This window comes from Girardinichthys multiradiatus, chromosome 14 (assembly GCF_021462225.1).
Source record: "Girardinichthys multiradiatus isolate DD_20200921_A chromosome 14, DD_fGirMul_XY1, whole genome shotgun sequence".
Taxonomy (NCBI): domain Eukaryota; kingdom Metazoa; phylum Chordata; class Actinopteri; order Cyprinodontiformes; family Goodeidae; genus Girardinichthys; species Girardinichthys multiradiatus.
In genome coordinates, this window is record NC_061807.1 from 43,520,198 (window position 1) to 43,535,170 (window position 14,973).

Here is a 14,973-nt window from a genome sequence, read left to right on the forward strand (position 1 = left end):
TAAAGTAACTGAGATGTTACCACACCTCAGTATGTTCTTTGTTTTTCATTTAGGATGTTTTAAAGCCAAAACGTCTCTGTGATTTGACCTTTAGAAATGTAATCCCCTGCTCCCCTGGCCCAGGCGAGGATATGTCTCTTTGTCTGTGTGCTCATGTGTTTGCTCTTCTCCACAGTCGGAATCTCCTGTCTAGTTTGCCTCCATCCATGTTTCAGCTTTCCCTCCTGCGAGTGCTTATTGTCAGCAACAACAAGCTGTCTTCGCTGCCCTCATCCATCTACTCTCTCACACACCTGCGACAGCTGGTACGACACACACACACTTTGATCTCTCAGAATCGCTGCAACCTATTCATAATTTGTAAGTAAAGATGATATAACCTGAATGTGAATGATGGGTCACTAGAGCTGGCGTGCTGCCTTTCTCAGTTTTAAAGGCTGATGACAGCCCAGTGTTGACGTGCATCTCAGTAAATGAGAACGCCAGTGAAACTTCTAGAAGTTCCTACACAGTGATGTAAAACCCAAGATTTAGTTTCTGAAAACCTGAATTACATAAAAACTGAGTTTTATAACGGCAATGTGGGCCTGCTGAAGAGTATGTCGATATAATGTACAGTATCTGCACCCAGTATTTAGTCAAGGCTCCTTTTGCATGAGTTACTGCATCAATGCAGTGCAGATCAGCCTGTGGTTCTGCTAAGGTGTTCAGGAAGCCCTGTTTGCTTTAATAGAGGCCCTAAGCTCTACAACAGCCCGTAGATTCTCTGTGGGGTTTGCTGTTTGCACACCCCTTTCTACCACGTTTTCCTTCCGCAAAACGTTCTGTTAATCTTTTTAGGTCTGTGAACAGCCTGCTTCTTTATCAATGTGGCTTACCCTTGTGTAGGGTGTCAGTGGCTGGTTATTGGACATCTTTTATGCCAGTTTTCCCAGTGGCTGCATATACCATAAAATGGCTGTAACAGAACATTTCTGTATTAAATATACTTTTTTAATTAATATATATATAAGTCCATGAGTATAATATATTGATTTGGATCATAGAAACAAATTGACTTGTTAATGATATTTGAACTTATTGAGATGCATCTATTTTGTTTCGCTCTCAGGATGTCAGCTGTAATGAGCTGCAGAGTTTACCAGCAGAACTTGGTCAACTGGAGAGTCTGAGGGACTTGAACCTAAGGAGGAACCAGCTCACCACGTTGCCTGAAGGTGTGTACCCACACACACACACACACACAAAACTCCACATTATGGACCCTTATCAGTTTCATCGGAATATATAAGTGGCTGTAGAAGATGATGAAGGTTTGCATCTCATCCACCCACAGGCTGTTTACAGTCTGGGGTTCCTCCATTAGATGGATGACAGGAAGTGAGGAGCTAGATGATTCAGATTAAAAGTTGTTATTCTGCTGTGCTGGCTCAGCCAGAATCACAGAAGAAAGAAGTCAAAAAAGGGTTTTTGAAGAACATACAGTCATGCATAGACTTTTAGGTTGTAAAGCATCATTTTCGCTGCTCCCGACATGACCAGACAGTTCAGTCTTTGTCTCGTCTGACCACAGAGGCAACTGTGGCTCAGTAGGAAGAGTAGTCGTCTTGCAGTCAGAATGTTGTTGGTTTGATTCCAGCTTCCTCATGCCATATGTTGATGTGTCCCTGGGCAAGGCACTTAACCTCATACCGATCTGCGTATCGGTGTATGAATGTGTGAGCGTTGGTGAGTGCGTTTGGGTGAATGTGGTTCTAGTGTAAAGCGCTTTAAGTTCAGTCCATTTACCATTTAACTTCCCTCCAGAATGCATTTAGATTGTCCATGTGGGCTTCTTCAAATTTTAATCTATCAGTGTTCATTTTGGAGCAGAGGCTTGTTTCTTTATTGAAACCCTCTCCCCATAACCTGCTGTTTGAGCTGCAAGCTAGTAGGTTATTGCACTTTTAATTGCTTACTAATGAAGATTTTATTGATCTACTTCAAACTTAATGCAGGTCTGATGGATAATGTGCAATTAATGCCTTGCAGAAATAAAAAGGAAATATGTTTTTACAGTAAGCTGGAAGAAGTTACAGTATGTGGACACAGCACTATAAAGTTGCAGAGCTGACTCATCTGGGACCACTAATTCCCTAACAGATGAGGTTTTCAGGGTTTAGATTTAGTGCCAAGCTGAAACCTGATAGTGGCACAGCATCTGAAGGACTAAAAGAGAGACGTACAATGCTCCAAAAATGAAAGGAACACTTTTTAGTCTGAGTATAATATCAGTGTTAATCAGTGTCAGCTGTTTAGGTGTTAATGAAATTAGCAACAGGTGCACTAAAGGGGCAACAATGAGACAATCTCATAAACAGGAAAGATTTATACAGGCAGTTACTCTAGCAGAGTTGGACAGGACCGCTGGAGGTCCTTAGCCTATCAGCAGGACCGTTATCTGTTCCTTTGTGCAAGGAGGAACAGGACGAGTACTGCCAGAACCCTAAAATGTGAAATCCAGGGGGGCACTGGCTTGAATGTCTCTGACCAAACCATTAAAAACAGACTTCATGAGGGTGGCCTGAGGGCCTGACGTTCTCTATTAGGCCCTGTGCTCACTGCCCAGCACCATGGGGATCAACTAGCATTTGCCAGAGATCAACAGAACTGTTAGGTTCTGCACTGGCCCCCTGTTGTTTTCATAGTTGAGAGCAGGTTCACTATGAGCTCATGTGACAGACATGAAAGGGTGTGGAAGGGCTGTGGTGAACATTATGCTGCCTGCAATATTGTTCAGCATGATCGGTTTGGTGGTGGGTCAGGAGGCGCGTCCATGGAGGGACACGGACCTGTACAGAATAAACGATGGAACCCTGACTGCTACTCGGTATCAGGATGAGATCCTTAGAACCATCGTTTGACCCTTCACTGGTGCAGGGGGTCCTGGGTTCTTCCTGGTGCACGATGATGCCCAGCCTCCTGTGGCAGACGTATGCAGGCAGTTCCTGGTGAATGAAGGAAGTGATACCATTGACCGGCCTCCGTGCTCCCCTGACCTAAATCCAATAGAACATCTCTGGGACATCATGTTTAGGTCCATCTGACTCCACCGTGCACCTCAGATTGTCCAGGAGCTTAGTGATGCCCTGATCAGGATCTGGGAGGAGATACCCCAGGACACCATCCATCGTCTCATAAGGAGCATGCCCTGACCTTGTCAGACATGAATACAAGCATGTGGGGCCTTAAAACCTAGTGAGTGCCGTTTTGAGTTGTTGCAATGACATTCCAGCAAATTGGATCAGCCTGCACCATCAGTTTATTACTTTAAATTTCTTGTTGACTTCAGACTAACCCTTGTGTAGATTGCTAATCTTCATCGAGCGATGTTGCATGTTTTTGTTCCTAACACATTACCCAATCCATATAGCATGATTTATTTTCAAATTGAGATCAGATGTGTTTTCAAAGTGTTCCTTAATTTTTTGTGCAGCGAAATCCACACAAACTGCTGTCTGACATTTTTCTTCTCTTAATTCTCTAGAAATATCCGAACTTCCACTTGTTCGGCTCGATGTGTCCTGCAACCGAATTTCCCACGTGCCTCTGTGTTACCGTCACCTCCGACATCTGCAGACCATCTCACTGGACAGCAATCCTTTACAAATGCCACCTGCACAAATCTGCTCCAAAGGCAAATATCACATCTTCAAGTACCTCAACATGGAGGCCTGTAAGAGTCACGAGGAGCTGGAGAAGCACCTAAACCTGAGGCCGACTGGATTTAAAAGCTGGTGAGGACAACTGAGGGGGCATGGGGGTGGGAAATAAAAGAACATTTGCACCAATTGTGTAAAAGATCTTGACTTACAATTATACCTAGAATTAAATGTGTAAATTGATAAAAGCACAGTGCATCGGCTAAATATTTGCACCACTTGAACACTTTCACATTTTGTCACATTACAACCAAAAGCATTCATGTATTTAATCAGGATTTTTTGTGACAAACCAACTCAAAGTAGAGCATAGTTAAAAAGTGGAACTAAAAGGAAACACATGCTATGAGGCTAACGATATGGTTTTCAGAATTTCATACAAATCCAAATCTGTAGTCTGATATGCATTTGAAATCAACATCACTGATTCAGTAGAACCATGTTTTGTTGCACTTTGTCCACTAGGATATTTCTCTTTGCATATCTAAAAACTGAAAGCTTTGCATATTTCTCTTTCATCTGATTGGATGGAGAGCATCTGTGAACATCAGTTTTCAAGTCTTGCCACAGATCTGCTGTTGGATTTAGGTTTGGACTTTGGCTTGCCCATTCTAACACACTGATATATGATTTGATCTAAACAATCCTCTTGTAGCTCTAGCTGTATGTTTAGGGTGGTTGTCCTCCTGGAAGGTCAACCTCCACCCCAGTCTCAGGTCTTCTGCAGCCTCTTACAGGTTTTCTTCCAGGATTGTCCTGGATTTAGCTCCATCCATCTTTCCTTGATGAAGCAAAACACACCCTCTGCATCTTGCTACCCTCACCAAGTGTCACCATGTGGATATATTCACAGTGATGCTGAGTTTTTGTAGAAATATTTCAAATGAATGTATGATGCAGCTGTCCTGGGTTGGATTTCTGACCCTGGACCATTTCCTGCATGTCTTCCCTCTCTTTGTCTGACCTGCTTCCTGTCAAGCTATGACTGAATAAAGGCCACAAAGTCCACAAAATACTTAAAAAGGTGCATTGAAATACATGGTTATGTGATAAAATATGAAAAAGTAATAGGGCTGTGAACACATTCGTCGTGGTGATCTAGACAGTCGGAAACGCCAGCTTTGTGACAGTAAAAAACTTGGACATTTAGCCATTTACTCCCATGGAGTAAATGGCTAAATGTCATTTACTCCATGGGATCCCAAGCAGTATTCCAGTGTCCATATAACCTTTTTAACTTGATAAACCTGTATTCCTAAGAGGCTTCAGAGCTGGCTGTAATTTAAAAATGAAACTCAGTCTCCCTCTCCCAGTCTCCCTGCAACTTTTTCAACCGGGTGTTGCTCTAAGACTTGAAAGCAGTGAATGTGGACTGAAACCAAAAGCTCTTCTCTCCAGTTAGTGTTGGCAACACACACTAAAGCTGCAGATGCTGCACATGTGTGTTCAGTGGATATTTAGCTTTATGTAACTGATCTAGCATGCTATTCCTACCTCTGCAAGAAGTCAGCTGCCTCCTCTGCTTTCAGCCTTAGGCTAGGTTAGCCTTAGGTTCAGTCTAGGCTAACCTCAAGAATCTCTGAGCCTAATAAACAGGGGAGAGATTCGTGAGATCAGTCTCTTTCTCTGAGACAAACTACCAGCTTACTTCCAACAAAGTGGAAAACTGTTCGTAAAACAGGTTGTAAAGCTTAAAACAGTCACACACATCAGCTTAAGGGCAGTGAAAAATAACACGCCAAGAAATGTGGGTCGGTTTATACATCCTAGGCCAAAGAAATAGGATAGTGGAATATGTGAGGTAACTTGAAATAGAATATAGGTACACAGTGACACAGAACTACAGTAATTCATGATTTGAAAGGCTTTGAAAAAAACCAACAGAAGCAGAGTTGATCAAATATTTACAAGGTCAGATGAAGCCCTTTTAGCTGCCTGCTAAACCATTTCCATGGGGCGGAAACTGTAGAATCTGGACAGAGATAAGGGGGAAGGTCCGGAGGAGGAACTCTGACTCTGATACAGAGAATGTGATACTATATTGTACTGAAAAATAAGAAAAAAATACTTGTTAACCTTTCCCAGTGAAGCAGTAACACTAAGAGTGTGTAACACACCTTAATCTTGTCGTTGTATGCTTTCAATTTACTCTAATGTGTGGTCTCCATTTCCTCCTGCAGCCTCTCAGACCAGGAGCTGTTCACATGTCAGTTTGGTGGCCTGGACTCCGGCTTTAATAGTGTGGACAGCGGCAGCAAAAGATGGTCTGGGAATGAGGTACAACTACTGGATTATATATCCATGTCAGGACTGCTGTATATTACGGAATTACACAAAGTGGAGGAAAGCTGTGAATATAGAATATGCCAAAATTCATTCAACAAGTAATAACATTACATCATGCGGCCCTCATCAGGTTTTAAAGTGTGTTAAGTGTACAGCCGATTATACCAGCTGTTTAACACCAACAATTGGCGCTGCATTGAAGTCATTATATGGCTCGTTAAGAACCAGTTTTGATTTGTAATTTGTTACCATGACAACAGTGCTCTAAACTCCAGTTAGTGCTAAGCTGAAATGAACGATTCTGATGAATAATTCTGTATTTCTAATGTGTTTAGTCAGCCGATGACTTCTCAGAGCGTTCTCTTCAGATGGCTGAGGTCAACAGGGACCAAAGAAACCTTGAGGAGGAGGATGAAGAAGAGGATAGTTCCCCAGAGGCTAACAATGGTGAGAGAACACTTGCTTATTAGTGTGGCTAAAACTTTCTATCCTAATGTGCAAGTGTAGCTGACAAAAGATTAAAGTTCAATTGTAGACTTTATTTTTTTATCCCTCTCAGTGAATGGAGCAGCTGAACAGGTCAACTTCATCAACAGCAGCGTGACAGAGGTGATCAGGATAGATCCACCTACACCTCTCATCATGCCTCCTTCGGTACATTCATACACACCCTATCACTTGTTGATGTTTGACATTTTGGGCCTTTTTCCACCAAAGCCCTTTCAGTGTATAATTTAGCAGTGGTTAGGTTATGCTGCTACCATCCACTTTCAGGGTTCCTACTCAGTCTGGAAAAGTGTGGATAAAGAAGAGTATGGAATAACATTTGTATTTCCAAACTTTGCTCCCAGTGTCTAAATCTTGCTTGGTTTTTTCTTGTCTTCCTTGCTTCCTTCCTTTCCTTACTTCTTTCCCTGTGCCCCATTTCTACCTGCTTTTGTCTTTTCTTTCTTCCCTCTGTCTGTCCATCCTTGTGTCTTACCTCCCCTCCTTACTTGTTTTCTACTCCCCTTTTTCTTTATGTCCTTCCTTTCTCTTTGTCCTTGGGTCCTCTATCCTATTTTTTTAATTAGATAACATATTTAAAGCCTACCTGCTGTAGAAATATTTGCCATACATTTCTAGTAAAGCTTAGTACCTCATATTTTGAGGTGAATGCAAGGGACTAAGAGCACTGGAAGGTTGAGTCTGTAAAAGAATGGGATTTTAACATGATAATGTGTAGGAACCCTGCACTTTGCTGGGCAAGGGCAAAGAATCAGCTAAATGCAGATTTTAATACAAGCTTTGAGCTTGTTTTCTGTCATCATGTTATCTTAGCAAAGAGTGTCTGATTTTTCAGGAGCAGGAGACATCTTTACCATCCCAAAGCCAAGACACAACAAACAGGTGAGTCTTTCAAAACATGCTAATGTACTCCCAGTCCTTAGCAGTGCAGTACCATGTAGGGTGCATTTTAGCAGCCAGTGAGTAATCACAATAAGCCAACTTGCTCTTGATCAGCTCTCACCACTGATCAGCAGGTACATACAAATGCTGATTATACAATGTTGAAATGTAAACTTATTTTGGTGTTATTATCCTGAGAAAGAAAATCACAGTTGGTAACAGGAAATATCTCTTGGTTAGAAAAGCCTGATTGATGCATTTGTAGTTCAAAGCTTCTATCGGATACAAGTGTCTCCAACGTACCAGAACAGGGTGATATTAATTAGTTAAAGGAATGGTACATAGTGGAAGGAGGAGGAAAAACTTTGTTAAAATCATGTCACTGTGAGCACGCTGGATCTGTCACCTTCTGAAAGGATTCATGATGAAGTGTACCGGTGCATCAGTAAGACGAGGTTCCTCAATGTTTCTGGGTCATTACACAGGCTCACTTCAGTGGGTGTTTAGATAGCTGGGAAAAATCAATAGAATCAACTTCTCACCACACAAAGTTATGCACTGGGACTCCTTCACTTCATGAAGGCTAATTCTGTGTGCTGTTAATGTTACATTTTTGGCATTTCTGGAACAATATGATTTAAAAAAACAAACAAAAGTTGATATTAACATCCTGAGGCCTTAAGAAGTGCTGCATTACAGTCTGGTGTTGGTAGCATCAGATCTATCACTGCCGACAGAGTCAAAGGTTCCTTAATTAGCATATAATGACACAATGTCTTCCTTTCAAAAAATATGTAATATTTACAATTCCCACATATAAGCCTTGGCCAACAATAGAGACTGATTTCGGCTTATTGACTTAACCTGAATGTACTGGTTTGGACCTAAGGTCTGTCAAAATATTTAAGTCAAGTCTTCCTGCTGCATGTGATTTTTTTTTTTTTTTTGTGCTGAGGTCAGGTCACCTAGCTCTGTGTGAGGAAGCAGTCACTGTAAAATTGGGCTTGTTCTGATATATTACAATAATAACAAAATGACCGTTGAGATGACACTTTAAATCTTTAACTGTAAGCCTCAGTCTTTGTGTGTATTTCCAGCATGTCAAACAACAGACAGGTCTTGCAGCCTCACTGAACTGCAGACATGTTGGATAAAACTGACTATATGGTTGCTGCTCAGTCAGCTGATCAAGCTGAAAATTTGTTGATTTCTCTGTGCATTTTTACTGGAGTTTGTGTCTGCTTTTACCTGAGCACACAGGATGGTTGATAGGGTAACTAAATAGCTGCTTTTTGTTATTAATGTCACATGTAGATGCAAGTGTCCACAAAAACGGAAGTGGCAATTGGCATCCACAAAACATGTAAGCATCTGTACAGATTTGGATGTGTCCTGCATCCCATTCTACTTTTAGAACAGATTACTTAAAAAATGAACCCTGAACAAACTGGAAATGAATTCCACCGAGATAATGTGACACTGTGAAGTCTTTAGGGTACAAAAGAGTTTGTTCATTGGGTTTGGTTTGGGTTTCTGTCAGCTAACAGAGACATGAAGTGCCAGTAATTCTATCCTATGTTTAAAATCCTGATGGTGTTTTGAGCAGCAAGTGGAGTCAGTGGCCAAAACGTCCCACCAGCGTTGTTGTAATAAGGATGTTTTTTTTAATGTTTTAATGAGTGTGTTCTTACCTTTTATCTGCTGGCATGGGTCAGTTTCAGTTAAAAACACTGTACTTGTACTCGTAGTCTTCTGCTTTATCCGGGACCGGGTCGCGGGGGCAACAGACTCAGTAGAGACACCCATACGTCTCTCTCCCCAGACACCTCCTCCAGCTCCTCCTGGGGGGAGCCCAAGGCGTTCCCAGGCCAGCCAAGAGACATAGTCCCTCCAGCGTGTCCTGGGCCTCCTCCCGTTGGGACTTGCCTGGAACACCTCCCGAGGAAGGCGTCCAGGAGGCATCTGGTATAGATGCCCGAGCCACCTCAACCAGCTCCTCTCGATGTGGAGGAGCAGCAGCTCTACTCCAAGCCCCTCCTGGATGGCCGAGCTCCTCACCCTATCTCTAAGGGAGTGCCCGGCCACCCTACGGAGGAAGCTCATTTCAGCCGCTTGTATCCGGGATCTCATTCTTTCAGTCATGACCCAAAGTTCATGGCCATAGGTGAGGGTAGGAACGTAGACCGACCGGTAAATCGAGAGCTAGGATCATTTGAGCACTCAAACCCTTCCACCACGTTAAGGTGGCGGTTCAAGAAAGGCGTTCAAGGAGGCTAAAAACATTGTCTGCAGGATATTGTCAACGCATGTAGTAAAATTTCAGGCAAACCCCAGAATAACCCTTGTGACCTCTACAAGACCAGGGCCTCATGTACGAAAGAGTGCGCAGCTTTTATACTAGAAGTTTGCGGTAGGGATTCATTCTGAAACTTGTGGCGCACAAAAACTTTAGATGTACGAAACTGTGTGTAGACATGTCACCGCATACGTAGCTTTCATACATCCCAAATTGCAGTGAATTCTGTGTAGCTGCAGGTGGCGCTTGAACCGCCCGGTCTCGTCCATAAACACATATACAAAGTAGTATAAATAGCTGGAAAGGCGCCCGCCACTTGTCCAAATAACCATGGCAACGGTGCTGTGACAGTCCGAACTGATTCCTTTCAGCGGAAAATCGCTAAGAGACTGTAGCTGCGTTTCCATTACAAATGTTCACAAAACTTTGTCGATATTCTGCCAATGTCGAAAAAACACAATTTCGCAATTCCGGTCTTTCCATTAAATTCAATTCAGTTTTATTTATATAGCGCCAATTCACAACACATGTCGTCTCAAGGCACTTCATAAAGGGGTTTGGAATGGTATAGGGTTATTGGGGAGGTTAGATTAAAGTACTGAGTGTTAGAGTTTGACCATGGCAAACTAAATTTAGAAAATACTCCTTCTACTGGTGAATCCAAACATGCTCCTCCTACTACTTGTCGACTTCTTCGTCTATTTTGCCAGTAGTACCATCCGGTTGTTGATCATGTGACTCGTGTGATGTGAAAAAACTGTTTCCATTGCAGTTTTATGAAATACACCAATTTCCATACGGCCAAAAAATCATCTCATTCTAACGCAAAAACGTTTTATCGAAAAACTGGAGTTTTTTTGAAATTACCGTGTTTCCAATAAGGGATTTTTAAATTTTATTTTCATATTCAGCTATTTGTAGTTACAGCAAACCAACAACTACCTGAATGACATCAGTGACTCAAACCTGACTGAAAATAAAACGTTTTTTGGCCTGTACCCGTTTAGTTCTACAACGTCTGCATCAAGTCCAAACAGCGCTGTCTGGCTGCTCCATTAAGCTCAATCATAGCTTAATGCTGATCACTGTAATGACCTGAATATGTTCCCCACATTTCTATTAGGAAGAGTGTCGCCACACACACTATGTGAAGTACAGTATCTTTACAACCATTCAGGGCGTCACATTAAAAAATAGAAAATTGTGCATGGAGGTTTGTTCCTATTATTAGATTAATTATAATTAATTTGATAGCATAAAAGAATCATGAGTTGAGAAGGCCGACGTGCCATTGCATTAATGAGACACATTTGCGCATCACAAATAGGTTACACATATATTGAATGAAAATTCTTTCTATTCACATATTCATATTCACTTACAGCTGGTACACTATAGTATGGGTCCAGTCCATGATTCTGGTTACAGTCAGAAATCATCTCCTCGCTGCAAATGAGAGCCACAGTTTAGGGGACCTTTTATATGTCTGAGCAACATGTGGAGGATGAGGCCGACCCATATGGCTGGCATGGCCCGGCTCAGTGATGACTGTTAAATACCCGACCTGTCTGTGAGCTCCCTCTGAAAGCTTTGTTGTAAAGGACCACATTGTAGTGAGAACTTGAACTGGTACAGGTAGTTCATTTTCCCACTGTAACACTGAGGCCAGCTCCGAGCAGAGCTTCAAAATAATTGCCTTGGTAATCTAAACCGGTTGATTAGGCCTGCATCATCATTTTCCACCAAGTCAGTACGATCTCTGATGAAAACAACACTCCCTCTGACCTCTTCCATTGGGGTTGACTCCCAGCTGTGCCATCGTTCCACACTTACGCACAACTTTACGCAGCTATTTATGAACTTGTGTGATTGTCTCCAGCTTGTCCACCTTAGGAATCATCAAGCCTGACTTGTTTGGAATTAATCTGCTGTTATGACACCGTTTTCTTTTTCAGTGAGAATGAAAGTGACCATTAGATGATTCACGTTCATTTTATGCTCCTCAGCGCACAGACCGATGAGCATTTACATTAACAGGTGACAGAAACAGAGGAAGTTTTACAGTTTCCATCCGACTGAGGTGTTTCCATCATTTTCTCAGGTGTGTTACGTTATTGTCTGATGCCAAATGTAATTCATTGTCATCTCTCTGGTTTGAACCATAGAGGCTCAAACTCATGGAGAAACATCAGGTTTGCTGCTCCATGAATTAAATAAAACTAAATGGAGTCATGTTTGGGTGGATTTATGTGAGATTTAGTTCTCTGTAGTTTATTATTGACGGGTGAAAATGTTTATGTGGCTACCGCTCATTTTCAAGCCACATCAAAAATGTGCATGGATTTCTGCACACTTTCACGCAATGTACATTGTTGGACGTGCCGAGTTGTGTGTAAAACATTGAACTGCAAGGTTTTTTGCGTAAGCACGCTTCGTACATGAGGCCCCAGATGTCTAAAGAAGGGTAAAATCCCAGCCATCCTTTATGGGGAGAAGTTTCCTTGTTACCTTCAGGATGGAGCTACAGGATGTCATGCTGTAGAATGAACAGACTTAATAAAATCTTTTGTTTCTACTGCTGTCAGCTTGGTGAACTCAACAATGTGGGGATGACCATTTTTTTCTTTTAATGTTTTTGTTGTGTGCTTGTTTTTATGTGACTGCTGTCTGCACAACAAATTGCCCCTCGGGAGTAATAAAGATTACATAGACCTTGATTGTCCAAGACCTAGCTCCATCTGTCAGAGGTTCCAGATCAATTCATTCATCTGTAATGATGCTTCGTCTCCTCACAAACCCATCGGCACCTCATGAATATGTGACATTCAGCCAGGCTTTTAATGTTTTAAACGCTTGACTTTAATTAGCTGAATCCCAGCTAGGCAGAGCTTCCTGATAGGTCAACGATTCAGACTGGGTCACCGGGCTGTCACTGTTCTTCTACTGAGCGAGGACGAGCGAGGCATCCTGCAGCTTGAACTAACGGATGTTCCACATCTTGGCCTCCAACACTTCCTCTGGGACTTCTAAAAATGGCATACTGAAGCACAGAAAAGACGTTCCAAACATTTCTGAACTGGCTTCCCCTGTGGAACAAGACTAGTTTTTGGAGGTTAAACTGTGAGACTGCTGCTCTCGGAGATCATGAAAACTAACGAAACATTTATGCTGAATCTATCAAAGTGTTTATAATAAGAACAGGTAGAGATGTTGGTGATCTGAAGTTCTGCTTGTTATGGCGAGGTCAAAGGTCTGCATTTTATTTATACCGAAAAACTGACTAGTGTCTGGTTTCTAATCATGGAGGTTTAGGGAATAGTGCTTTACAAAGGTATTCGCGCCCTGAAAACCTTTTACATTTTCTCATGATAACCACTAATCTGAATGTATTTTATCTAGATTTTATGTGATTAACCATCGCAATGTTGTGCATAATTGTAATGCAAGAAAATGTTTTTGTTTTTACAAGGACAAGTCTAAAATGTTTACTCTGATTGCTCTAAATAAAATCCAGTTTGCCTACAGAAGTTACAAAATTAGTTAATAGGGTGTAGAAGTGTGTAACCTCTGGCATCAGAGGTTTGTTAGAGAACAAAGAGCATCATGGAAACCAAGGAACACAGCAGACAGGTCAGGGAGAAAGTTTTGGAGAAGTTTAAAGCAGAGTTAGGTTCTAAAACAATTTCCCAAGCTTTGAACATCTCACAGAGCTCTGTTCAATCCATCATATAAAGATAGAGAGAGGACCAGCTTCCAAGACAGGTGGATCTACCAAGACATGGAGGCCCACCTAAACTGAAAGGCTTGACAAGGAGAGCATTTAATCAGAGAAGCAGCCAAGAGGCCCATGGTAACTCTGGAGGAGTTGCAAAGATCTACAGCTCTGGATGTTGAAGAAGGTGCTCAGAACCAAACTCGGACTTTGGCCTACCTGTAAAATGCTATGTGTAAATAACACAACAGTTCTTTAAACAGAACACACTGTCTTTATGGCAGCAGTATCATGCTGCAAGTATGGTTTCTTCAGCAAGGATAGTGAAGCTGGCCACACTTGATGGGATGAGTTTGAGCTATTTTTTAAGTGAAGAATATGAATAGAAAAAGCTTAAGGAGCTTGAATACTTTGACCAGTTACTATATTTATCAGGTGGTTACTACACAGGAGGAACAGTCAGGAGTTAATGACAGCCACGTCCATAAACTGTGAAAAGAGTTCCAAATGAGTGGGAATGAATAATTTTAAAACCAGGTGTGGGAATGTTCCCCTCAGCATTTGGGTAGCTGGTGTAGTCCTGAAAATTCAGGCTCAACCTCAGAAACAGTTTGACTAAAAGAAAATGTGCAGCATTCTGTTAGTATGAGCTGTGCCAAATAAGCATCTTCTCCTCTTCATAATCTCTCTTTCCTTCAGATCCAGCCCCCAGATGGAGGGGAACTCCTATTCATCAGTGTCCTCGTCCCCTGTGTCACCGTCCAGCCCCACCCTGGAGGAGAGGAGGAGGCCTGGCACCTTGTTCATCTGGCAGGAGAGAGAACGGCTTCAGCAACAGCGGGCGAAGGCCAGGTAGGCACCCTTTATTTCATTAAGAATTTAGAAACCCTCGACTGACACACATTTTGGATGGTCTCCTGTTGTACACATGCATTTCGCTTTGTGGAAAAAGTTTTGTTTAGCCCATAATGTTCTTACAGGACAAAACATAAGGCCAAATCTGAATTGTGTAAATGCCATGAGCATGTCCAGTACGAGTCAGTATGAGTGTTTCCCTCAGTCAGTAGTAGGCGTAGCTGTGCTGCACCATTCCAGGCTTTACTTTCACCGTCTGCAGCTTTTAGCTCTGTCTCTCCCACACATATATATCTGTGCACACTCAGTTCCATACTCTTTATTTTTCAGTTTGTTCAAGTCATCCACTAAATCTGGAAGTCATGTGGCCTCTGCACCACAGACAGGAAGCAGCTCATGGTGGGTTGATCCTGAAGATCAAACGAACTGAGCAGAGCAGGAACAGTGACCTACATGTTTTAGTTCTATTCCCTGTACTCTCCTCTGTATTTCCTCAGTTCTGGTCAAAATAAGATGGTAGAAAGAATGAGGGTGTGGGAATTAGCTTTCCTTCTCTGAATTATGCATGTTGTATGTCTCCCTCTAGTGGTGGCTCACCAGAAAATGGTAACGCCCAAACAGGCCTGCGTCAGAGATGTGCAGTAAGTACCATCCTTCCTAGTGTTCAGTTTCAATTCAGTTTATTTTTATTGCACCAATTTACGACACATATTGTCTCAATACATAACAAAGAA

At 42.1% G+C, this 14,973-nt stretch overlaps 1 protein-coding gene across 4 annotated transcripts in view; it reads left to right on the plus strand.

The window, feature by feature from the left end:
* Nucleotides 1–14,973, plus strand: part of lrch4 (leucine-rich repeats and calponin homology (CH) domain containing 4) — a 77,173-nt gene that overhangs the window by 43,794 nt on the left and 18,406 nt on the right. For 2 of the 4 annotated variants that reach the window (XM_047385152.1, XM_047385155.1), the window contains exons 3-12: nucleotides 176–305; nucleotides 1,112–1,217; nucleotides 3,527–3,776; nucleotides 5,882–5,978; nucleotides 6,323–6,434; nucleotides 6,547–6,641; nucleotides 7,330–7,376; nucleotides 14,084–14,236; nucleotides 14,570–14,638; nucleotides 14,826–14,880. In XM_047385152.1, coding sequence (XP_047241108.1) covers nucleotides 176–305; nucleotides 1,112–1,217; nucleotides 3,527–3,776; nucleotides 5,882–5,978; nucleotides 6,323–6,434; nucleotides 6,547–6,641; nucleotides 7,330–7,376; nucleotides 14,084–14,236; nucleotides 14,570–14,638; nucleotides 14,826–14,880 — 1,114 coding nt within the window. The remainder of the gene's footprint in view (nucleotides 1–175; nucleotides 306–1,111; nucleotides 1,218–3,526; nucleotides 3,777–5,881; nucleotides 5,979–6,322; nucleotides 6,435–6,546; nucleotides 6,642–7,329; nucleotides 7,377–14,083; nucleotides 14,237–14,569; nucleotides 14,639–14,825; nucleotides 14,881–14,973) is intronic. The other 2 variants (XM_047385153.1, XM_047385154.1) reach the window with 2 other exon arrangements.